Here is a 23997-nt window from a genome sequence, read left to right as displayed (position 1 = left end):
ATGTCGAGTGAACGTGGCCTCCTTGAGCCTCTCGCGGCCTGTAACAGCCTCCTATGAGGGTTCGGAAAACGGTTTTCCCATTCAACATCGGATCGCCTCTGTTGTTGGTGAGGCTAGCAGATGGGTCGGTCTAGACGATCCAAAGCGAACCAACCAAACTGTTCCATCGAATGTGATGATTCCCATCGATACGCAAGTTTTGTCTCATAAAAAAGAAAACTGAAAAAATCAGCAACCCGTAAAACAAACCAAACAGCAAAACGTTCAAAATGAACTTCAAAGCAAAGTTCACGCTCCTGGCTGTTGTGTTTCTTTCTGCTGCCACGGCATTTGCCCCAGGTTTTGTGAAGCATACCGCAATGAAATTGGAGATGGGATACGTTCCCGATGGTCTGACGGAGGACCAGTATCGAAAGATCAAGATGGACGATGCCAGGAAAGCCAAGGGCAAAGAGCTTGGACGTCTCGGACCCAAAGGCTTCAAATCTCGCTCTCTGCAGTCATGGCAAGAAGCCTTTGACCATGGCAAAGCGGGACACACATTTGCTCCAATTGACTATAAGGAAAGGGTTAAACAAGGCCTTATGAAGAAAGAAGACGTCCCCTACATGGTTCGTGGGGGAAATTGGGATAATTCCGATGTCAAAGGTGCCAAAAAGCTCCAGTGGTCCAAGAAAGATAAAGACTACGCCAAGGGTGGATATAAGAAGGAACAGTCGGCTAGCATACTTGGATCTGGACCGGGATTTGACTGGACTGGTATGGGTGATAAGAAGAACAAGCGGAATATGCCGGGGATGGGCTGAGCGGCAGGGTGGTCGAGCGACAATGGCCTGGCGCAAATTTCGGAATCACAAATTTTATATTCTGTCTCAGTAGCAAGCTAACACTGAAAAAGCAAAAAAATTTAACTCAATTATTCGTGCAACTAGTGCTTTTGAGAATATATACTACCGTTGCTTGTTATCAAGTCCAAAGAGGAAACCGTTTTCAAATATCATTGTTGAGTCCATATTTCTATCCTTAGCATTGTAAAGATGCAAATCTCATAAGCTGTGCAAGACCATCAAACCAGTGGATCAACTTTGATTTCTTAATTTATTTATTTACAGTGAATGTAAGACAATTTGATGACGGCTTGAAGGATGGCAAAGGTTTCACTCTCAAATTGCTCGGAAGCACGCTATCTCAATGTCATAGAGGAACAGAAACATTCACATCAGTCAAGGGCAAGCCCTCATTATATTAACTCTTAACGTGTTTTTACGTCAAATGACGCAACTACCTAGCTTATTTCCGGCATTTTTTCAAAATTAACAGTGAATGCGGACGTATGCGGTATCCTACCCTAAACCCTAAACTAACCCTATTTTTTCACTATTTTTGACTTACTCTATCTGAAATGAGAGCTAAAAGGGCCACCATATCATTATACTCTTTAAAATGCAAGATCCGCTCGAGGGAAAAGTCTGTGAAATCTTGTCAATTGCTGTATTATTTCCCAATCTATCACTGAAAAGCAAATTCACAGTCAACAGCTACTGGATTTGGAAAAAGGGTAGCCAGAGTGAAAAGATGCACTACCTGTCAACATGTCTTTTTTGGACAGTTGTCACTTAGCAAGGGTAATGAGTCAAGGAAATGGATGTAATGTAACCATGGAGGTGTTTCTAATGAATTTGCGGTACACTCAGAGTTGTGCGGCATCCAAACTGTAAGCCATGAGTCATAGGGTAAGGGACACGCAATGGTGACCGTTTCTTTGCAAATTACTGTTGGCAACAGCACTTTCCAACTTACATACTTTGATAGTACTATGTTACACATGCAACACTTGTAGTACAAGAGCAACTGCTGTCACGGTAATGAATGCAATGGCCTTTCTGGAAAGACATGCTCTCTAGAATTAGTTTACCTAATGTTTCAACCATGAAGATTGAGGAGCTGCGCAATGGACCGTGCAATGTGGAAAATCCAACTCAATCTGAGTATTTTTTAAGTGGTATTAGTATAAGTTCTACGTGCGACCGCAAATAACGCGAAGCTTGTTTGCGCTGTTTCTGAAATCTTTACTACGGTTCTTGCGGTGTTTGGGTCCTAAACACTGGATTTAAGTAGGCATGGTTGTGGGTCATAGGCAGGCTGCCTTTGATGCGGTGTTGTACACAAACACCGCATTGAACCGCATTAAAGGTTTTGAACTCACCGCATTAAAAGTACTACTTTAACTCTCTTTTACCGTGATTTACGTAGAGTCAGTAGAAAATTTACTCTTAAATCTAACCCAAATTAAAGCTCAATCAAAATACTGTCACCACATAGATAAACTACCTTGTGCAGTACTCTGTGCTCAGTTTCTAGCAAGAAGAGCTTGAAAAAGCTTTGACATCACAAATGCCAATGCAACTCAGTTGAATAACTTGTAGCGGCAACATTTTGTCGGTCAAGCACTGGACCATCACAGTGTGATCCACGGCGCTCCATTCCACCTTAGAGGCAGATCCAAAGAGACCATTGAGCCTCACTACAACTACTTCCGAGTTATTTGGTTGTCCCCCCAAACTGGGTCAGATATTTCAGACAAGTCATGAGCTTGAGTATGGGTTGAGGGTCACTGCGCGTTCTCCCAGCAGCTCTCATGTCACCACTGGTTGTTGTTAGTTCTGTGTTGTGTTCGGACGGGAAGAGTCAGTCAGAGACAAGAGGGCTCGGACTGTAAAGGTCAAGCATTTCTCGACTTTCTGTGCGGATGGCTACATGCGTCATCTTCAATTGTAGCATGCAGAAGCTTGGAAAAAATACAAGGGCCTGCTTGGCAAAGCGGAGAAAGAATTTTTCTCGCAGGTTAACGTGCCGTTTGCCAGCACAAGGAATGCCCATATAGAAGTCAAGCAACCACTTTGTCATGTGGGTGATCAAAACAGTTGAGAAATTGGTGTCTGATGTGGAGCAACTTTCTTGTTTGCTGGCCAGTATTGGTAAATTATTTATGGGTGCAGAAAATTGGCATTGCTAATATTGCAATTGTACGAAGTGGAAATGAAGCATAGGCTGCAGAGCGGCCTCCAGTGCTCAAACCCGTCAAATTAATGAGATAGCATTTCCTTAGATTTCAACTTCAACGATATGTTAAATATATTTTGGACAGTGAGCTTCTGAGGGGCTTTCTACGATTTCGGTCATTAACATTTATTCAATCTTTCTGCTTTCCGAAAATTTGGTTTGTTTTATGATACCTTTTTCATGGCTATTTTCAATAAGTAACATGACATTCCCACACATGTCAAAATCAGTATCAACAGAAAGGAAACTTCTTCGAGATGTTCGTGCTCTCTATGACTGACAGTAACTGTGAATTGATTCCCAGTCATGTCAGATGCTGCACACGGAGCATTCATCAGCAGTTTTTTTGCTTGCGTGAGGACTTCATATTCAATGCAACCAATTTATTCTCTGGTCAAGCAAAGACCCGTGTCGTTTTCCTTTTTAAACCGCAGATAATCGACTGTCATCGACATAAAGAATATGGTATCGCTAATGCAAAAGCTCTGTTTGAAACCCCAGGACCCTCTGAGAAGGCAACTTCTTGTGAGCTTCGGATCTTCCGCTTTTCTTACCCTTGCTTTTGTAGTCGCTCTTGCTAGCATTACTGTTCATTCTGCCGGACATGCCGTTAAGGAGCGATCCAATGAAGTTATGCGCGATCAAGTCGTTCGCAATATTGTTACTTCGACGAGAAATTTAGCAGATCAATTTACCGCCTACTTGCTGACTTTGGATGGAACGGTGCAGCTCATGGCGGAATTTGCGAGGGATAGGATTGTTGGCTACGGAGAAGAAGGCTGGGACGACGACAGGTATGTTCCGTTCTTTGACATAGAATCTCAGACAAATAAATACCCATTGAGATCGCCACCTTTGCCGTTAGATTGGCAAATCAATCCAAATATTGTCTCTGAGAATGCCTGGGAACACTTGCAAGAAAGGACGCCTCTGAATCCGGAGGGACGTTTGACTAGCCAAAGCTCTTCGTTCGCGATGCAAGGGACCTGTGATCCAAACATAACCGATTCCAATCATTTCAACTATTATCCGAACTGTACGGATGAAAACAACAACATATTAACAGGAGGAAAAGTTCAACCCGTTTCTACAGCGAAAGCAATATACGACAAAGCAGGTGACTTGAATGTCTTTTTGAAGCCATTATTTGAGTCACAGCGAGACGCGTATTTCTTGGGCATTTATTTCCATAACGCAGGTGCTGGTGCCACGCTAACTTATCCAGGTGTGAGTCGCGGGGGATACCTTGAAACGTACGAATCTGGTGGCTGCGATTGGATGCGTAACACAAACCCATATACGAAAAGGCCTTTTGGAACCGATGAAGAAATCGGTCGATGCCATATGCAAGGGACCGTTGTGTCCGAAAGAGAATTTAATCCAATGGAAGAGATTTGGTGCCAAGAAATGGCGTTGCATCCGGAGAAAGTTGTGAAGTACGGACCGTATACCCGCGCAAACAGCGGTAACTTTCGATTGATGTCAGCAGGAACTGGGATCTTCGACCGGAAGTAAGTACCTAAAAGACATTTTTCAGTCGAGGCTCCAGCTCTACTTCAAAACAACACGGGTTCTAACTCTCTTTGCTATGATCTTAGAAATGGAAATTTTATTGGGTGTGCCGCTATGAAGGTACCAGTTGACTTTTTAGCAATGAGCCTTAGCGATTCTTTGCTTGTGGAAGACTCTATAATAGCAGTGGTTCGATTTGATAACGGACATCTTGTCGCCGATTCGAACTCATCGTACGCCTTATTCGAAAATGATGGGTCGCACCATATCTCCGAAACAGGTATGATTTCAACTGAGCAATTCGAGACGTTCCGGAGCATTATCCTTTCTATACCCCAATACACAGAGACCGCCGTTAGAGACGCTATGGCGAAAACAGTTTTACCTTGCGAAAAGGGTGGTCTGATAAGTGCATACCCCTTGCCAACACCCCCTATAGAGTACGACCCTCAATACAAGCCAGATTTTCTCATGATACAGGTCATCGGCGACGAAATCTTTCTCTCCATTTCAAAAAATGCTGAAGCTATTAACGCGGACGTGAGAGCAACTGTACTTGTATCTGCGATGCTTGGATTCACTGCTGTCATGATTGTTCTTGCAATTGTTTGGTGTGTTTCTAGAGTGTTGACTCGACCGCTTTCATGGATAGAAGGCATCGCTTGGCAAATCGTGAACCACAGCGATTGCCGAGCTTCCAATAAGCTCCTTGTCGGGAAAAGTTACGACTTGACTCCGATTGTGCAATGTGCTCCTACATCTGAAATCACTGATTTGGTGATTGAGTTTCGGAGAATGATCGAAGGGTTTAGTGGTGGAGGTGCTTCAATAGTTGCAGAACCCGCGCTTGTAGAAATCAGAAATGAGCTAACGTGGCAAAGCGATTTTCGGCAGCTCTATTGTCGCGATCAATCTGATCCAACAGGCTTTTCGTGCGTCGACTTGCAATCAGTTGAGGTTCCTATGGTAGCGGTGGCTAAGCCGAAAAGTGGAACATTTTCCAGTTTCGTCGCCAAGCTCGAAAAGAGAATTCTGTCCAGCTCTATTGGAAGCGAAACACCACCATCTTCCTGCGACCAGAGCAGCGAGCTTGATGAATCTCGTGACAAGATAGCTGCCTCTATTGTTCCTGCTCCAAATCAAAAACACCGAGGCAAAAATGTACTTTTCACAACTGATGAGGATCGAGGATCTGTCAGCAAGAACGATTATCGCTGCGCACTGCAAAACAACAGTGTTCTGCGATCAGCACTGTTCTGGTGGATTCTGTTACTGCTTGTTGTTCCTTTGATTACGGCAAATGTCATCATTTGTGCCATCGTTTCTGCCAATGTCGAAAGGATTCTACCGTCCTGGGTGAGTTTGGTGGCCGAAACATCGATCACGCTTGAGATTGAGGCTCTTATGGTAACAGTAGCTTCCAAGGCTGTGCTGGCATTGACTGTGTTGTACGAACCAATGCGAGACCTCCACTTATTGACTCGTGTCTCCGGTTGGCTCTTGTTTGACGGCATTCGGCGTTCGGTCAGCTTCACGGAAGCTGACAAATCATCAACAGAAGAATGCAAGACCTATTTTGCTGATCAATCCTGTCCCTTTTATAGCCAAAGTCGAGCGCCGTGTCCATGTGATTGGGAAGAACCATACGAATTTAGTCGGCGGACTTGCACCGAAGGAAATCACACTGGGTTGGAAAGACGTTTTCTGTCAGACGAGACGTTTCAACTCTCTAAAACAAGAAGCATTCAGAAGCGATTCGTGTCCTGCCAAGCACGAGACACTGATGCATTCACCGGCAACCGAAACTCATCTCAAAGCTTCCCCACTTTTGACTATAGTCCAGAGACCACTTTGTGGTGGAACACTTTTGATGAAATGCCTGGGTCTGAGCAAGGCGCAGACGTTTCTGGATTTGCAACAACATACGCACGCGCTCGGGTCAGTTCTGCAATGGCTGTAGTGGATTTCCCGATCTACAACTATGCAGTGAAAGTGGCACGTCCAAAAATAAATGTCGCAACATATCTTGGTTTTGAAGGGGATGGTCTTTTAACCGGTTTCAGTGGGTGCCGCTACTCCCAAACGGCACTCTCTTCATTTTCTTCTCGCAAGACCAATCAGGCTTCAGAGCTTGCACCAGACTTGTGTCCCCTGGGTAAATACGGATACGATCCTCGATGCCGCCCATGGTATGCCTCGGGTAAGGCTCAGTATTTATCATCAGGGAGTATGCTTCACGTTACTGCACCCTATTTTTTCTTAGGTGATACAAAGGTTGGGACAACTGTCACGGCTCCGGTGGTAAATCCAAACACCGACGAATTTGCTGGCATGGCTGGTCTTGACTTTTATCCAGAAATGCTTCGACGGTCACTGGCCACACTGAACGATTTAACCTCCTTTATAATTACACCCACGGAGGACGTTTTTGGCGGGGATACGGTTGTTGCCCCAAATAATACCCAACCTTGGATGTCGGCGTCTATTGTTGACTTACTATTTCAATTCGACGAGGAAGGAAGCCAAAATCGGGAATACTTTCGGAATGAAATCTTGCCTAGAATGAGGAACGGGGAGAAAGGATGTGTGAGATTCAAGCGAAACTTAGATGATGGAGGAGAACAGGTTTTGATTCTCGCATTCTATCCGGTATTCGTGCGGGAGCTATCAATCGTAGATCCTTCGGATTTTGGACGCGGTGCGATCACAAGCGGCAAGCTTGTGTACAGCGTCGGTATTTTTGCATGTGAAGGCAATATGCGGATGCCGTTTGAAGCCATCGAGGAAGATGTAGACCAAGATCTTCGATCCAAAGCTACTCTATATTTCGCCTTGGTGGCCGCCGCTACTTTTGTTTTTACAGTTTTTGCCTTTTTTGTAAGTCGTGGCTGTTATCTGCGCTTGCGTTGTGTGTACTACAACTCTGATGAAAGATGGTTCTGTCTTCTGTAAAGACTACGGTGATGGTCACGGAACCAGTTATTCTGTTGCTACAGGTAATCCAGGATATCAACAACCGAGAGGTACAGGAAGACGTACCTCCTTTGCGAGGTGGCTCAAAGGAGACGCGACAGGTTTACAACTCATTCGCTAAATTATACAAGATTGTTCAGATTTCAAACACCGCGTTCTTCTCAGGTAATCTTAGCTGGGCATGCCATTTTCTGAATGATGCGATTCGACTTTTTCGGAAAGTTGATGACAAAAAGGCGATTGGTGTGGCATGCAACAATCTTGCGAATGTTTGTTATGCACAGATACACGCACACCACAACTGCGATGCTGGCTTGAACACGTCGGAAGATTTTGGTGTGGTGCGCGCTGGTTTAGAACACTACGATGAAGCTATTGCCATTTCGGAAATAGAGTTCGAGCAGGCCACGTGCCTCGTGACCAAGGCAGGATTTGCTTATGAACTGGCCGATCGACTCTTCAATCGAGGCATGTTCTTGCTAGCCTTACAAGGTGACCCCGACTGTCCCGACGACGGCCGAGTACGAGCTCTTGCCGACGTCTCTCGGGCCCGTGACCTTGACATTGACACGAGGGAGTTTTTGCTGGCCCACAAGCTTTTGTTAGAGCATTCCGAAGCCGTGTTTGGTCGGATCATTCGGCGAATCCACGGCCTCATTTCTTTCCACCGCGACGAGGAGCTCGGTGAACTATGGGCGCTGCAGGAACTGATTGAGGATGCGGATCAGTTACTGCTTGCGGCGTGGAACGAGCCCGTGGCGCCGTTGTTCCAGCGCTGTAGTCGCACCGGGCGTCTACAGCAGTTAGAAGCCGCCGCGATCCGGCTGGAACTCTCTCGGGACAACGACTGGGAAGCGGCCCGACTGGCGATGCGTATGTTTGCCGAAGACGAGTACCTGATGGAAGGAAGTTTCCAGGTTGCCGCCAACGCGTTGTTGCGCTACAGTCGGGCTACGGATGGAGCAATGCCGTTCACGCGAACAACGTTTCAGTCGACGCGATCGGATTTTCGGAAGATGCTCAAAACTTGCAAAAACGGATCGGTGGACATTGGCAAGTGCCTGATCTTCGCTTTGGAAATAAACAAGCGATGGGAAGGCGATCCCATCATGGACCGGATCAACGCGAACTGTCTTCGATTGTACGACGAGTGCTGCAATCCCGAAGATTCGATGGGTTTGGTAGCGTCCACTACCAGGGGATCGTACTCCTTGAATTTGTCAACAAAGTCGGAAAACGAAGGCTTGCAGCGGTCCACGTTGGACATTGCGACGAGTGGAACGAGCGGAATGGGGTCTCCATCGCTGCCCTTTGCGGTGCAAATGGTGGTGGATGCGTCGGCGTCGCAGGAGAACGATTCTTACGTGTTGCTGGTGGCCGATGGTTGTTCGTGTCGGAGTCGTACCTGTCGATCAAACGGCAGATTGAGCGGTTGAAACGCGAACGTCAAACCACAATCCATTTTATTATTCTAGGTTTGGACGCGGAAAACGAGGCCGTATTGCGAGAGTGCCAAACAATGTGTACCGGTTTGTCCAAGGCTAGTTTTTACATGAACGTGACCCTGGCGAACGTGGACGCGGGGTTTTGTCGTATTGCCCACGTTGTTTCCCATCCACCCGTGACGAACAGCAGTCTCCAAGGCTTGACGACGGAGAAATTTTGAAAAGGTGGTCACGAGAAGGGGTTCGACCGCCGTTGTACTAATTTTGTATTCCCTAATTTTGGGGCAGTAATTGCACCCTCTAGCTACTAGAGCTATAGGTGGCGTAGTTTTACATCACGGGTAAAAAAAAGGAGTGTTCCTCGTTCTCGCGGTCCGGGGTATCGGAATGCCCAGCTAGAGTCTTTTGTATGATCCAACCTCCATACTACCGAGAGAACTAATCCTAAAACACGTTTACGGAGAGCCACGTCCCGCATATTCCTTCCCCTTCCATTCGCCTCCTGGTAGCTCGAGACTGGAGGGGCGTAGGCGGGCGGGGTGCGATCCCGAGGGTAGGAAAGCGGACGGTCCCATGCGCAACAGGCGGCAATCGACCAAGTCGTGATGTTTGGGATTCCGCGGGACTAGTCCCTATGGTCAGTCGTGATCGGAAAAAAAGGAATTTCCAACCGCATCCGGTTGGGATTATGGAGACGCAAGGGCATGGGATTTCTGCAAACGGGACGAATATATGGTACGCTTCGTTATTGGCCTATGGACATATGTGCCTGCTATCTGTAAGAATGGGATGCCTTTATATATTTGAAAATGACGGAGTTCCCAACTAGGAAAGTTCTGGTTGTGGGTTCGAAAAGAGTGTAAAAGAGCGTCATGCCCCATTCGTGTTCCAAGGTAATTTGCGGAGTGAGACGTAGAAAGTGAACTGTGGGTCCGGTGGGATGGGGAAACAGGCCGAGTGTCAAATGTTTCCACTCCGTGTCTCGTTGAGAAGGGCCGAACCGGATACGAATCCCGAGAGCGGCCGGACTGAAAAGGAGACGTCCCGGATCGGCCATGGTACGAACCCCGAACAGGCCCACACCCCCGTTTGCCGGTTATATTACCGTTACTCACGGACTCGTTTCCCCACACGCTAGGGAGGGGGGAAGTCAATCACGTGAGTCGAAAGGAGATGCTGGTTCGAGGTCCGGCGCGCACCCCATAAGTACTGACTGTACCCGCAGTTTCGGACGAAACGAAATTGAAATCCCGTGGTCGCATTGTTGTATAAGTATTTTGAATTTGTCTGTAAACGCAAGTAACGCCGGCCCATCGGTTGCTGGTGGAATGCGGATCACGCGCTGGTTCCCGAAGGGCTTGGATCCCTCCAGTAGAGTGAGAACACTCGAACGGGGATGCGTTTCCCACTGAAACATGGCCCAGGTCTGCCCAGGGCAGTCCAGGGTCCATGCCCTTCCTGGTTGTCCACAACTCGCCGGGCCTTCCACGAAATTTCTTGGCGTACGAGAGGTACCATACACCGGAAAATCCCACAAAACACGTTCCCCCCGCATCATTCGGCTACAGACTCACCCGTTGGTTGACACACTCATATATTCTTGTGGTTGGACTCTCCAACGGTGTCAACGGTCTCGAATATTGGAAGTGATTTTGGAGAGAACACCTACCGACACATTCACACACACGTTGGTCGACACATACACACACCTCCACGGTCCTCTAGACACACACACACACACACACACATACTGGTGTTTGAACGCGGTCCATTTCCGTCTCACGCACCTCCTGACTATCCATCGATACGGCTCTTGTCTCGAAACGAATTCGTTCGTCGATGAGTTCTCCCCGCACTCCGGCAAGCTTGCGTTCGTCGCACAACGTCTGGTATCCGCGTTTCCGCGAACGCTCGACCCTTCCCCACGGGCACGGTCCCCGTCCTACCAAAGCGACTCTTCCCGCATCGTCCACACTCCAAACCACGTCGCCGTCTTCACAGAAACCCCGGACCCTGCGATCCCTACACCGCCACAACAGTCCAACGATGACTACCTCCATCACAACAACGACTGCCACGACGACTACGCTTCCCCCTCACCCTCCCGTGCGTCGCGTGGTGAACTCCTCCTTGCGTGACGGCAAGCCTCCCCGCGTGTCCCCCACGTCCCCTGCCTGGATGTCCGACTCCACGGGGGGCGCCCCGCGACCCCCACTCGTCGCCACACTCAACAACAAGGGCGTCGAGTTTCTACAAAGACAACAGTACGAACAGGCACACCAGAGTTTCTCCAAAGCCCTCCTCTTGCTGCAACAACAACAGTCACCGCCGCTTGCTCCCACGCGCCACAAGAAACCCAAGGCTACCGAGGAAAGGCACTCCTCGCCGGAACTTGAACTCGGGTTGTCTCTGCAATGTTCCCTGGAACCGCTCGTCTTGCCCGACACTTCCTCGTCGCCTCGACGAGTCCAAACCACCGCCACGGCAATCAAGCACCGTGCCGAATACGACGAAGGGATGGGCGTCTTTCAGGCACCCTTACAACTCGGGCAGTCCTCGTACTCCGACGACACGAACAGTAATGAGCACCCGCGGGGAACACGCAACGAACCCGCCACCATTCTCTTTAATCTCGCTCGTGTATATCATCAGCAGGATCATCTCGATCAAGCTCTCGGATGTTACCGACGCGCCTTGGTATCGCTGCACGACGACAGTCATCACAACGATATCTACCTGACTTTGGCGATTCTGTTTGGCATTGGACACATCCAATACATGCGTGGCGATCACGCGGATTCGTTACAGACCTACCGTACCAGTCTGCGTTTGGCCCGTACGCTGGGCAAGGAGAGTGTACCCGTCGCGGCCTGTCTCAACTGCATCGGCGTTCTCCACTACGTTATGCACGATGGTGACGTCCCCACGGCTCTGGAAAGCCTGCAAACATCCATACGGATACGCACCAGCCAACTGGGGAAATTACACGCCGACGTGGGGACGACGTGGAACAACCTCGGACGCGTATACTTTCAACAAGGCCGTTACGGCCCGGCCATGAAGGCCTACCGTCAATCGCTCGCGATTCGACGCTCCGCCCACGGAGATTCCGTCGATGTCGCCGCAACATTGTTCAATATCGGACAATGCTACCATCAAGAAGGACACAAGGACAAGGCCTTGCGGCATTATCAAGAATTCCTCAAACTCGCCACGCACTATTTTGGAAAGGCGCACCGCGATATCTGTATCGTGACGACCTGTATCGGACAGGTCCTCCACGAACAAAAGGAATTCAACAAGGCCCTCAAGGCCTTTCGACAAGCCCTACGCGTGGGACGGGCCGCCCTTGGTACCGTGCACGCCGAAATCGCCATTACCTTGAATAAACTAGGCAACCTGCACTACGAAACGGGAGACCTGGACGGCGCACTCAAAGCCTACCATCAAGGGCTGCGGGTGGAGCTGGCTGTCCTCGAACCTGGCAATCCCAATGTATGCGTCACGTACACTAACATTGCCGAAATTCACAAACAACGAGGCGAATTCGCCCAAGCCTTGACGCATTACGACAAGGTACTGCGGTTGCAACGTCGCCACTCCTGTGATCCACTCGAAATTGCCAATACGCTGAGTAGTATTGGCTACGTACGGCATCAAAAGGGAGACTACCAACGTGCCATGGACGTGAATCAGGAGTGTTTGCGAATTCGGCGGGAAATCAAGGGGGATGTCGACGAAGAAGTGGCGTCCACGTTGACTCACATTGCCTTGGTCTTGCTTAAGCTAGAATCACACGACATGGCTCTCCAAGTCTTGTCGGAAGCCTACCGCATTCGCTCCTTGCTGAGCAATGGACGGTCGTCGGGCGCCAATACCGAGGCCAAACCCACGCGGGACATTGCCTTTACGCTGTACAATATTGCACTCATTCATCACCAACAAGGTTCACACGAACAGGCTCTCCAATTTTATCTGGAGACGGCGCGGGTTGAAAAGGCCGCGCTCGGTGAAGCGCACAGGGACTTGTCTATTACGGCCTACAACATTGCGCAAGTCTACTACCAACGTGGCGACATGGATTTAGCCGTCGACTACTTTACCGAAGCCTTGCGAATTGAGAGGCTTTGTTTTGGACCGGATCATGTAACGTGCGCCCGGACCTTGAACGAAATTGGTAACATTGAACTGCAAAGGGGTAATTTGGACGCCATGCTGGGGTGCTACACGCAAGCATTGCGGATATATCGACACCACCACGGGGCGGTCGGTGACGAGCACTTGGTGATCTACGGACGGTCCTTGTGGAGATTTGAAGTGGTCCAACCCGCGGCGGCCGGGATGGCCTAACGATTCGTTGGTGGAATCTCCGCGCTACGGGTGAGCCGTGTCGAGTTGTTTCTAGGTTACAAAGTAAGGAAAGAAAAGACTGTATTGGCAACGATTTATTGCATAAATGAGAAAAATAGGATTCGTTCATGATAGTCAGCAGTTTTTATTTATCCAAAGTAGATCTCGGTAGCCTGTTCATTGTACGCGAACAAGGTGTAAAATGAATTAAAATTCACGATGTCCGAAAGTTGTTTGGAAAAAGGCATTCCACCGTCGCCCTGGGTGTTTTGCGCAGTTATCGTTCCAACTGACAGTGATATGCATTATACGCATAACTTACAGTTAATTCATATGTACAGGGCTCATTTCCCGTCGGTCGGTCGATGTCATCCGGTCTACGGATAGACTGACATACAACACCGAGGCTGGTCGATTTCGATCCAGGCTTGCGTGAAAATGAGGGACGATTCGGCGAGATCGTCTACCCGGACATTGTAGAAAAGGCACACAAAGACGCAGCAAATTCATTAGCGGTTTCATTGGTGGGAGCAGAAATTAACATCACGTCTCCAATCAGTCGCAGTGCCTTCCGGTAGGAGCCCATTGGTGGCTGGACTAGCCGTTGGTCCAACCGGTGCCAAGCCGCAACGTGTGCTTGCCTTTGTTCTACGATCCAAGCGAATCCTTGAGTTGTGTTGTTACTCAATGGAAAAGAAGTTGTTGGTCTCTTTGCAATGCTCTCCTCTCCCAGGAAACGAAGCACTAAGTCAAGCCCTAATATACCGAGGGGATACAAGTCCACGAGACCGGGACACAGGCGCGCTGAACTACCTTCTATTCTGCGAACACGACAGTATTCTTGTTGCGCCGAAAAGTCACGGGCATCGGGATCATCCGCCACGAGACAGGCCAAATCGGGCAATTTTGGAAGGTGAAAGCGCTTCATATCGTAGTACATGCCGTGGATAATACGACGCCATTGGTGCATGGGTTGAGCGCCACTGAGGTCGATCAATTGGAAGGTGGTTTTGGTAGCGGCTGCCTGCGACTGGTCATAGCTGTGCTGGAGAATGTTTAGTCTGGATACATCCAAGTGAAGATAGCCAGCTCGATGCAATTCTACTAGTTGCGCCCCCACCTGCTTAAGAAGCAGCACCAAGACCGTGGAAAAGTCCATTTGTCTAGCATTCATGAGTTTGCGTACATTCAGGAACTCATACTCGGCCAACTCGGTCAGAATAAGGTAATTCAGGCCAGAATCTAAAAGCAGCAAGTCTGATTTGTTTGTTGCTGTAAAGGTACGGGTTGCATCTGCTTCGGTCCAGGCTGACCGTCGATTCGATATCTTGGTGGACTTGAACAAGACTGAGCGTTGCATTTCTCCCGGATCACCTGTACCGTCGCTGGAATTGCAGCACTTGCCCCGATACAGCGTCCCTTCGCCACCCTCGTGCGTTACGGTACAAAAATCGAACTTGCATTTGCACGAGGACACAAGTGACGGCGCTGGTAGGAAGGCAAACTCGTGCTGCCACACGCAAAGTCCCGTGCGACGTGCGACGTGATATACGACAGGCGATAGATCGAGCGTTCCAAAAACCACCACACGCCGTTCAGCGATAATTAGAAAGCAGAGCTGTAGAATGAAAACGCAGACCACTGTAATGATCCTGGCGACTCGTCGTTTCGCGCTGACTCGCCACCGCCAGTTCCAGAGGATTGTGTAGGAAGGCTTTCGTGGACATTGGGCATTCCCTTCCTTCCGTGATGAATGAAACTGATTTTCTTCGTCCTCACTAGGAACGACGCCACAGTCAGCACCATCAATGCCAGCTCGGCGTGAGCGTCGAAAAAGTGCGGAGCTACTGTTTGATAGCATATTTCGAGCTGGATAGGACGTAGTTTTAAAAGTGCGTCGGAACGTCTCCATGTTCACTCACCTCTCGGACCACTTTTTCCTTTTTAAGAACAATCGACCCTTGCCGCGACAGCGGTTTTTACGGCGTTTGTTACTGATGGTTTGAACTCAGTAAGTTGCGCACCGATCGCATGCATCAACGCAGGAAATGAGTTGCTCACATACTATTTGGTTCGGTTTCGCTCGTGTTCTGACTATGAATGGAGATACGGGCGTTGATGGCGCAATCTTGCCGAGTTTAGTGCCTTTTTTCCTCCATAGTGAGCGCGTGTGAGAAAATCTCAGATATGTTGATATCAAGCGGACTGGAGGTAAAAACAGGGGCACGTGCTATTGTACTTTACTGTCTATTTATCTTGGACTGTCGAAACGTTTGAATTAACAATTATAAATGGGATGTCATATATGTGAAATGAAAAACAAAAGATTTCGGTCAGAGTACCTACCGTCTAACTGTAAAGTATAAACTTATGCAAGGGCAAGACTAACGTTTTCCGAATTCACAGTCAACGATCTCCATTCAAGATTGCTTCACAATCAGAAGATGCCATTTTCTGAACCTTTCTTCTCCGATGGTCGACAGGCTCACAAACTCCGGCCACAAACAATAGGGTTCATTTTCAACTTTTAATTTAGCGTAGGGTCAGGGTCTGCATCGTCGGGGTCCGTGGCCGAGAAACACCGCACCCGGGACACATTTCAACACCTCGCTCGCCTTCCAAGACGGTTGTTGTCTTTGCTCACCATCATCCACGGCCATCTCTGCCCATTGAATTCTACGAGTGTGCCTTCTTCGACTTTCAATTCGGTTGTCGGTGCTGGGCTTGTTTGATCCAGGCACATACGACGACAAAGATGATTCGGAGCCGTGATGTGGTCGCCATCGTCGCGATCGTTCTGTTGAGTCGCATGGCGTGGCGCGATCCAGCGGAATCTTCCTTGACCGTCACAACCTTTTTATCCTTTTACGTACCGTGGCAAGAAGATCGAGGCCGAGGTGCGGCGGCTCCCACTTTACTGGACGTGGATGGAGATGGAGTCTCGGAAGCGCTGGTGACGATTGTCCAAACCACCACCGGCGATGTCGCGAACGGCAATGCTTGGACGATCCAGATTCTGGATCTCAAGCCGGCGGCGAACACCGACCAAACGCATCTGGCTCCGTTCTCGCCCAAACTCATGTACGCGTCATCTTCCATGTCTATGGAAGATACCCACATGTCTCCCTTAATGATAACGACGGGGCACGTACTTAGTGAAGCACACGTCGAAGCCAAGCCGAATGGTAGCGACAATCCATCCAAGCAAAACAGTGGAGGCGATCGCACTCGCCACTACTACTGCGGGATAGATTGGCACGAAGCCTCGGATAAATGCGGAAAGCATTGTCCGAAAGGCCAAGCGGATGAGTGCCCCCCTGGTGAAAAATGTTACGCCGATACACCCTGTGACGCGTCAGCGGACGAGCAGCATCGCTCGATTCTGGACGAAAAGGACATGTACCAAACCCCGGTCGGATCTGTACCCACTGTATTTGTGCTCTGGAACGACGGTAGTGTGTCGGCACATTCTTTGACAGGAGAAATCAGCGCCGGCGCTAAAGGCCTCGAATTGACGCATTTGTGGACGAGAAACGTGTACCGGGAAAAAAACCGGACCCTGACGGATTGGGAGGATACTACCTTGAACTTCTTCAACGCACTCGATGCCGGCGACGCTCACGGGAAACTTGTGTTTACTGGATACATAGATTTTCAAACTCCGGACGACGATATCGAATCCGCAAAGATTGCGGTTGCTTTGGATGCCAAGACGGGCCAGACGCAATGGGAGTTCTTCGTCCCCGACGATGGAGAAGTTTTGGATGACGAGGCGCCTCTACTTTTACCGCTAAAACGGGGCTCCACCTCCCCCGCCCGCAGACGATCCCAAATTCCTAGCTTGGTCGCATTGCACGAAAGTCGCGGTGTCGCTAATTGCTTACACGCCTATCGCAGATCACTGTTGACCACCGGAGTGCTTCCTCACAGCTACTGGTCCAACGACGATGCGACTGTCACAGCGGTGCACTTCACGCACCAAAAAATGCCGGCAGAAGCCAAATTAAAAGGGAAGGATAAATTGAAGCCAAAGATGGGAGGAGGCTTGAGCAAGGGAATCACCATAAAACCAAAACAAACGCTATCGGCGAAACTGCTGCCGACAAAAAAACGTCGCCGGAAACGTCTCCCTCACTTTGGCCGTCCCAACGTACTGGTATTACATAATCAGCATGGTATACACGTGCGGTCAATCAAGAATGGTATGTCTCTCTGCCACGTTTCCCTCTCGGACGATACCCTCTATGCTGATTTGAACCACGACGGAGTACTGGACAGTGTGCAAGTCCTAGTGGGGGGTCATGCAGATAACCTGGAAGACTCGACAGACGATGGCTACAAGTTTGTATCCCAGCTTGTCAAGCGAGTAGGCGATCTGGGGCAGGAAGACGCCAAAGTCGAAATTGCTTCGAGAAACAGAGTACGCTCTCGATTGTGCCACGCCATGGCCTTGTCTGGAATTCCAACGAAGGAGGAACTATTCTCGGTGTCTTTATGTTCGAACAAAGACGATCGCGACGAGAGTATTGCCGGGTCGCCACCCCTCGCGATAGAATCGTTGAACGGCAAGGGATACGATTTGATAGTTGCTTTAAGCAATGGCCAAATTAGTCGGTTCCGTGGTGTATCAGGGAGTCGGGTGTGGCAGATCTCTGGTCGACGATTCGAAGACTTCCCCACCTGGGACGATACAACATTGGTCTCAATTGACCGCATTGAGGCAGAGTTTGCTCAACCAGCGACACGGCCGATTCTAATTGCTGGAGAGAACAGCATGGCACTTCTAGCTTCGCGCAAAGGAACCGTTCTAGCAACCGCCAGTTTCCCGCAGCCATCAATGCGAAAACCCCTTCTAATGGATTTTAATGGTGATGGGACAACCGACGTGATGGTGATGACCCAAGATGCTATATGGGGCTATCGGGTCGTCGTGAAGACTGGAACATCGATCCTCTTTCGGATTACAGTCGGTTTACTTTTGGTTGCGATGATGATGGCTGTGCTGCGTAATCGATTCAGTCCTCAACCGGGGAAACGTAGTACTGATGCGTAAACCATGAAATCAATTTCGGTTATTTCTCGTTTTGCAATGTTTAGGTGTTGTGCAGTACGATGCAAAAATCACATAGTGGGACAACAGCAAAGTTAATAGATATTTTGATATGTAGCCTAAGCAGAGATTTTTGCAAGATGCAGCTTCGGTATTGCCAACATACCCAGAAGATTATTGGTGGAAGGGCAGCTCACCGTATCTCTGGATTCTCCCGACAAGTTGACTTCCTCTAGCTAGCTAACATAAAAATTATGAATTAGCATCAACCCAACTTCTTCAGAAAGGATATTTCTTCGCTGCTCAACTTTTCTTGCAGTTGCTGGAGAGATGCTTGCGTTGCATGTGTCGTTTGATATTCGTCATTTGCCGGGAGTTTCTGATCTTCGACCTGGGATGGCAAGGCAAAATTCTTGGTCGCCTCTGACCAGAATGCTTCCGTCCCTTCAGCCAAGTTGTCTCCTCGTGCTGTATCCTTTACTTTTTGAGTTTTCGGCGACTTGTTGATGGACGCCGCAAAAGGTTGTAGAGGTGCATACGCTTGATCATAACTACTAGATTCAACTGTTTCAAAGAAATCTTTTTCTTGATGTAGCTGGCGAAATTGATAAGGTTGATGTTGATGAAGAGCGCTCTCAACAGATGTAGCGAATTTGTTTTGCGAGCTCGGTAGATCAGCTCTTCCCTCTTTTTCCCAAAATTCGGGAGTCGCGGAAGATTGAACGAGGTCTTGCAAAGAAAAGGTGCTGGAATTGGAGGTCCGACTAGACTGTGGAACATTGAACGGAGAAATGTTTGCCTTGTGGGAAGAAGTGTGCCGCTGGACGGAGAACGAAGCATTTGGCTTTCTATAACTGTCGAGATTGTGCTGGTTGTCTATAAACAATTCAGCATTGCAAGCGTTTGAGGCTTCCGGATTTTTCTGTCTCGGGTCCAAACCGAGACGTTGCCATTCCTCGACCTCTCTTTTGTAGCGTTCCTGCTCTATTTCAGCTTGTTGGACATAAGGGATCTTTTCGTTTTCTTCAAGATCTCGCCACTTTGATGCAATCGTTCGAGCTAAGACAGCAAATCCAATCTTGCTTTCGGCTACAATCGCGTTGGTTTCTTCGTTGTCTTCAATGCTTGGTGAGGAAGCGTCCAGTAGTTTCCTGCGTTCGTGCCTGAAGAATAGGTTATATGCTGATAGTGGACGCTTGGGCATTCCATCAGGTTTAGTCCACTTGCGTGGCTTCTTTTTCCTACCCCGAGGTTTCCCTTTCTTCGTGGCGTCGCCATTTGGATTGATCGGAAACATCAAAGTTGCAGTACACGCTTGCAGTTGAAAACTTGTTGGCTGTTTCGTCTTTTCAATGAGCAACTATGGATAGCGATTTTGGTCACTTGGTTCGCATTCGTTGCTGCATAGAGAAGTAGAGTGTGTTCCGATCCAGCAGTCCCAATCCCAAACTTTGGGAGGAGGTACATAGTAATTGTGTCGCTATTTCGGGTCTTCAAGCTGCTACGCTTCGCTCATTTTCGGGAAGCAACTCCGTTTAGAGGCAATTTGACTTGTCTCCATAAATGGATTTCGAGAATATTCCTATAGGACGGATCTCCCTATGAATTAAGGTCTTTCGTTTCCGTCTAGTTATTAAACCGTTTGGGCTATAGATATCTACACCTCAAAATGATTGGTTCTAGAGGGTGCTGAGAAAACAAGCAACTCCAGAAAAGCTCTTCTATTCTGTCCACCAATGCAATCACCTGTGGCTAAACGATCGGCCGATCAGCAAAATGTGCCGTCTTAGTGTTCTTGAACGTACTGTTAGCTTTAGTATACATACATTTGAGGCAGTCGGATCTCAGTGACTGTGGTTATACCTATGAGAAGAAGAGGGTTTCCGTTAACCTCCCCTTAGCGCGCAATAGGTACGGCATTTATATTACTCGATCCTAGCTAGTGATTAGCAATTCGATCGAACAGCCATACATAGAGAGCATGGCGTTTTCGATTATTCTTGTCAATACAAACCAGGAATTTCTTTCGCGCCTCCTTTAGGCAAGAAGTTTTAAGGTAACATGTTACACCCTTACCAATTTCTTCAGAATGGATACTCTGAATCGAGAAACTACAGAAACTTGTCGTGCAGTTTCTGGTTTGTGTTGCGATTCCGTGAAACGCGGTCGGCCAAGTTGACACCTTCCCCGTGCATTCCATTTGCTTGCTGCGACAACTTCTCCAGAAACGCTGCATTTCGAAGCCGGGGTGGGTCCTCCTTTTCCCTGTGCTTCGATAGACTCGTCCGAGTGGCTTCTTGTCGATGAGCAGCCGTTTCCATGTCCCTTAACGCCTTGGTCTTCTCTTCACTTGTCAGAAGCCGACGATTGGACTTCAGCTCCTTAACACGACGGTGCTCTTCTTGCTGTTCTTGCCGCTTCCGTCGAAGCAGCTCTTGGTTGGGGCCCAACTGCTGGGGGTGGACCATGATACTAGACTTTGATCTTCCAGGTGCATTTTGTAAGCCAAATCCTTTCTGCTTCTGAAGAACTGCTCTCGTTTGCGTGCTAACGGTAGCATATTGCGTTGGACAAGGCTCGCAATCGTCGCGAGCCTTGTCGTTGTTGAGGCGATCACTTCTCACTTCCTGGTGATTCAGTTGGCTCTTCGAGTAGTCATATTCCGGGGTTCGATAGTTTCTTCCATGCCCTCGCCGTTCCCTCGATAAACTTCGATTACGGGAATCTACGCTACTACTGCGATCATATTGGCAACGGTGGTGTGAGTAGTCACCGCCGTGGTCCCGACGTTCATGGTGCTTTGGACTTGGCCTCTGGCTGCGGTGAATTCTTGGGTGCCGAGGTTCGTGGCTTTGGCTATGCTCACGGCCGTCTCGACGATCGTGTCTACGGTGGTGGTCCTTTTCCTTACTGTCATTTCTTCGGCGACGATCGTAGTGCTCGTTGTCTGCGTGGGCTTTCCGATCACGGCGGTGATGCTTCCGTGAAGACCTCCGTCCCGGACTTTCTTCCCGGTCTCGTTTCCGCTTCTTTTCTTTCTTGGAACGACGTTTCTCGTCCACAGCAACTCCGCCAACCACCTTTTCGTAGAGTTCCTTATTGCGCTCGTGCTGTTGCGTTTTCTGATACGCGAGTGTCGAGACGGCAAACATGGGATCCTCGTGTCGGACCCGAAAGGCTTCGTTGCGTTCCGCAACCGTTTGCTCTGAGTAGGCTGTCGAGGATTGTCCGGCTGTGTCGGCTACCGTTGCTGCTGCTAGGACTGCATTGACTCCCTCCATGGCTTGGCCATCGTCCAGGTCGCCCTTGATTGCTCCTTCCGGAACGTACTCTTTTCCCAGCAAGTACTCTTCCGACTTTTTGATGGCGTCTTGTTCTGCAATTTCGGACTGTGCGTTTTGCCCCTGGTACATCCAGTCGATTCCACGATCGAGGGTTGTTTTCTTACCAGTAAGCGCTTCCAGCTCTTCCCGTTCGCGTTCGTGCTGAATTTGCTTGGCCAGTTCTTGCGTCTTGGCCGCCTCCGCCTGTTGCTGCTGCTCGGCAACCCACACTTTTTCCTGATTCGCCAAATTCTTCACATGCCAAGACTTTTTGCTGAGAAATGCCAAGCCTTGAACCATGCTGCAATTACTGTTTGTTATTCGGTCACCAGGTTGTGTGCGTTTGAAAACAAGCGATTGTGTGTCTATGGAAAAGAGAGAACAGACGGAATTGCTCCAAGTGCGAAAATCGGACTATTCGGGTCAACCGCAACGACACATCACATCTATTACAGTCAGTCGCCGTAAACTAGCAAGAGGTAGTAGAAACAAGCGGAAATCTACGGCAGATTGCCCTCCAAATCACAGAGCACCAGTGAAGGTTTTAACTCGGATATTCGTTGGCGAATCACGTATCTACAAATCAGATTACAGTTGTGTCATCTTGTGATTTACTTGTCAGTCAGACAATCAGTCGTTCCGCTTATTAGAAGGATGTCCTTTTCAAACACTTCAGGCCCAAAAAATCATCTAGAGTAGTACTCTTCATTCGACTGTTATCTTCAGGACTTGACGGCCAACAGGCAAACAAACGCGGTGTGTATCTAAACGCTCCTTATTTCTTCGTTCATGGCGGATTCCCGTAGGAGTGCGAGCCGCTTCTTTTCGCGCAAGCGGCCGTTGTCACCACGTAGCCCGTCGCCGGTACCTGACTGTGAGTACGAGGCAAGTGTCATCGACAGCAGCTCGGAACAGGGAGTGCCGTCACCCGCACGGGAATATGACGCACTAGCTATCGATAGCAGCCTGAAGCGAAGAAAATCTTTGCCGATAACCGAATACGACGAAATTGGAGTCGACAATTTTTCGGGACGGGAAGAGCCGTTGCTGAAAAGCTTCGCGCGCGAGAACACGGATGGGGAGATTGGGAAAAGAGAAGAAAATTGTCTGACGGAACGGGCTTGCGTTGCGTTAGCGGATTCTGTCGAGGAGTACGAAAGGCCAGATAAGGCCACAGATAGTGTCATAGGTCCCAGTGAGCCAAGAGATTCCTCTACAAAAATGAACGTATTTGCCAAGTTCGCCTTTGCCGGTGCCACGAACGAGAGCCGCCCCAAACTAGTCTCTACGCTCAATTCCTTTGGGGCAGTCGGCGCGAAATCTTTCGCCATCAAAGTCCCTAAACCTCCGAAAGTAAGTTGCAAGAAAGACTGGATTCCGATGAACTTCGTTTCTCCCAGCCAACGCAGCGAAATTGTTCAGAAGTGGCATTCCATGGCCACTAGTGAGGCCTCTTTAGAGGATCGACGTTTCGAGGTGTTCATTGCTGCCCGTCTGCACGCTCGCTGTCAGGAAGGCACGACACGCAAGGCCATGACTCAATTGCGTGAACGGCTGGGAGCAGTATTGACCGTCGCAACCATAGCGCGGTCCGAGCCTGAAGATTTTGTGGATGCTCTCTCCTGTCTTCAGTACTACTCAACCAAGGCAAAACACATTGTCAAGGCAGCGCGGGAAATCGTATCGCAATTCGATGGGGAGGTCCCGGAAAGGAAAGATCACCTGCTCACTTTGACGGGGATTGGACCGGTGTTTGCGGATTTGTTGGCCGTTGTCAATACTCGATCCATCCATCGCCATCATTTAGAGCAGCAAAGTTTCAAATAGTCTCCTGAATCCTCGTGATACTTTTGTACGTTGCTTACTGTTAGTTGTTAACCTCTGCTTCCTCCTCTTCTTGCAATCCTTCCGATTTTGGTTACGCGCAACTCTAGACCCCATCTATCAACAGGCAACTTATGCTGAAGAGCACCGGCTTTTTCCGTACTTTCGGTGCATTGAAGCACAGCCTCGGCTGGTAAGCAAGAGAGGAAATGTCATACTTTGGTCACGACAAGAAAAAAGGTGAGGCCTAGCAGTTATCTCTGTTTGCAGAATGAATCGGTTTTTATCGAGAGGGTAGGGGTTGTGTGTGCTCTTCTCTTTCGTTTTTCAAAAATGAATTGCAATCGATTCCTTTCGGACAATTCCGATGTCACGTCGCCTGTCTCGTGTATCTTACTGGTCGCGCAAAAGCTTTTTCTTGGCATCGATCGGTCTGACTGGATTTGTGGAAGTTTTC

At 48.9% G+C, this 23997-nt stretch overlaps 9 protein-coding genes across 9 annotated transcripts; 5 read left to right on the top strand and 4 right to left on the bottom strand.

The window, feature by feature from the left end:
* Positions 1-96: 96 nt before the first annotated feature.
* Positions 97-944, top strand: PHATRDRAFT_43424 (predicted protein). The gene has a single exon (XM_002177894.1). It carries the CDS (start codon positions 270-272, stop codon positions 804-806), a length of 537 nt encoding a protein of 178 aa, XP_002177930.1. The 5' UTR covers positions 97-269; the 3' UTR covers positions 807-944.
* A 2478-nt stretch (positions 945-3422) lies between these two features.
* PHATRDRAFT_43423 (predicted protein) lies at positions 3423-9419 on the top strand. The gene is made up of 5 exons (XM_002177893.1): positions 3423-3857; positions 3909-4574; positions 4662-7452; positions 7509-8934; positions 9024-9419. The coding sequence occupies exons 1-5, from the start codon at positions 3526-3528 to the stop codon at positions 9212-9214; spliced, it is 5406 nt and encodes a 1801-aa protein (XP_002177929.1). The 5' UTR covers positions 3423-3525; the 3' UTR covers positions 9215-9419.
* Positions 9420-9448: 29 nt separating this feature from the next.
* PHATRDRAFT_32629 (predicted protein) lies at positions 9449-10050 on the bottom strand (the record flags this gene model as incomplete). The annotated part of the gene is made up of 2 exons (XM_002177577.1): positions 9449-9625; positions 9808-10050. 2 exons carry the CDS (start codon positions 10048-10050, stop codon positions 9449-9451), a joined length of 420 nt encoding a protein of 139 aa, XP_002177613.1.
* Positions 10051-10609: 559 nt separating this feature from the next.
* On the top strand, positions 10610-13343 carry PHATRDRAFT_43422 (predicted protein; the record flags this gene model as incomplete). Its single annotated transcript, XM_002177892.1, has 1 exon — positions 10610-13343. Exon 1 carries the CDS (start codon positions 10833-10835, stop codon positions 13341-13343), a length of 2511 nt encoding a protein of 836 aa, XP_002177928.1. The 5' UTR covers positions 10610-10832.
* Positions 13344-13806: 463 nt separating this feature from the next.
* PHATRDRAFT_43421 (predicted protein) lies at positions 13807-15431 on the bottom strand (the record flags this gene model as incomplete). Its single annotated transcript, XM_002177576.1, has 1 exon — positions 13807-15431. Exon 1 carries the CDS (start codon positions 15253-15255, stop codon positions 13807-13809), a length of 1449 nt encoding a protein of 482 aa, XP_002177612.1. The 5' UTR covers positions 15256-15431.
* Positions 15432-16000: 569 nt separating this feature from the next.
* PHATRDRAFT_43420 (predicted protein) lies at positions 16001-18396 on the top strand (the record flags this gene model as incomplete). The annotated part of the gene is made up of 1 exon (XM_002177891.1): positions 16001-18396. Exon 1 carries the CDS (start codon positions 16099-16101, stop codon positions 18394-18396), a length of 2298 nt encoding a protein of 765 aa, XP_002177927.1. The 5' UTR covers positions 16001-16098.
* A 231-nt stretch (positions 18397-18627) lies between these two features.
* Positions 18628-19752, bottom strand: PHATRDRAFT_43419 (predicted protein). The gene has a single exon (XM_002177575.1). The coding sequence runs from the start codon at positions 19688-19690 to the stop codon at positions 18659-18661; it is 1032 nt and encodes a 343-aa protein (XP_002177611.1). The 5' UTR covers positions 19691-19752; the 3' UTR covers positions 18628-18658.
* A 655-nt stretch (positions 19753-20407) lies between these two features.
* PHATRDRAFT_43418 (predicted protein) lies at positions 20408-22156 on the bottom strand. The gene has a single exon (XM_002177574.1). The coding sequence runs from the start codon at positions 22014-22016 to the stop codon at positions 20505-20507; it is 1512 nt and encodes a 503-aa protein (XP_002177610.1). The 5' UTR covers positions 22017-22156; the 3' UTR covers positions 20408-20504.
* A 270-nt stretch (positions 22157-22426) lies between these two features.
* PHATRDRAFT_43417 (predicted protein) lies at positions 22427-23819 on the top strand. Its single transcript, XM_002177890.1, has one exon. The coding sequence runs from the start codon at positions 22506-22508 to the stop codon at positions 23541-23543; it is 1038 nt and encodes a 345-aa protein (XP_002177926.1). The 5' UTR covers positions 22427-22505; the 3' UTR covers positions 23544-23819.
* Positions 23820-23997: the final 178 nt, after the last annotated feature.

Source organism: Phaeodactylum tricornutum, chromosome 2 (genome assembly GCF_000150955.2).
Source record: "Phaeodactylum tricornutum CCAP 1055/1 chromosome 2, whole genome shotgun sequence".
Classification (NCBI taxonomy): domain Eukaryota; phylum Bacillariophyta; class Bacillariophyceae; order Surirellales; family Neidiaceae; genus Phaeodactylum; species Phaeodactylum tricornutum.
The sequence above is the reverse complement of the archived record's forward strand: the minus strand, read 5'-3'. Positions and strand labels throughout refer to the sequence as shown.

Bases quoted from the DNA above. Each gene is read 5' to 3' on its own strand.
- PHATRDRAFT_43424 (XM_002177894.1), top strand. From the start codon at position 270: ATGAACTTCAAAGCAAAGTTCACGCTCCTGGCTGTTGTGTTTCTTTCT.
- PHATRDRAFT_43423 (XM_002177893.1), top strand. From the start codon at position 3,526: ATGGTATCGCTAATGCAAAAGCTCTGTTTGAAACCCCAGGACCCTCTG. The intron at 4,575-4,661 runs GTAAGTACCTAA...CTATGATCTTAG, and splicing joins ACTGGGATCTTCGACCGGAA to AAATGGAAATTTTATTGGGT. The intron at 7,453-7,508 runs GTAAGTCGTGGC...CTCTGATGAAAG, and splicing joins TTACAGTTTTTGCCTTTTTT to ATGGTTCTGTCTTCTGTAAA.
- PHATRDRAFT_43419 (XM_002177575.1), bottom strand. From the start codon at position 19,690: ATGTTTCCGATCAATCCAAATGGCGACGCCACGAAGAAAGGGAAACCT.
- PHATRDRAFT_43418 (XM_002177574.1), bottom strand. From the start codon at position 22,016: ATGGTTCAAGGCTTGGCATTTCTCAGCAAAAAGTCTTGGCATGTGAAG.
- PHATRDRAFT_43417 (XM_002177890.1), top strand. From the start codon at position 22,506: ATGGCGGATTCCCGTAGGAGTGCGAGCCGCTTCTTTTCGCGCAAGCGG.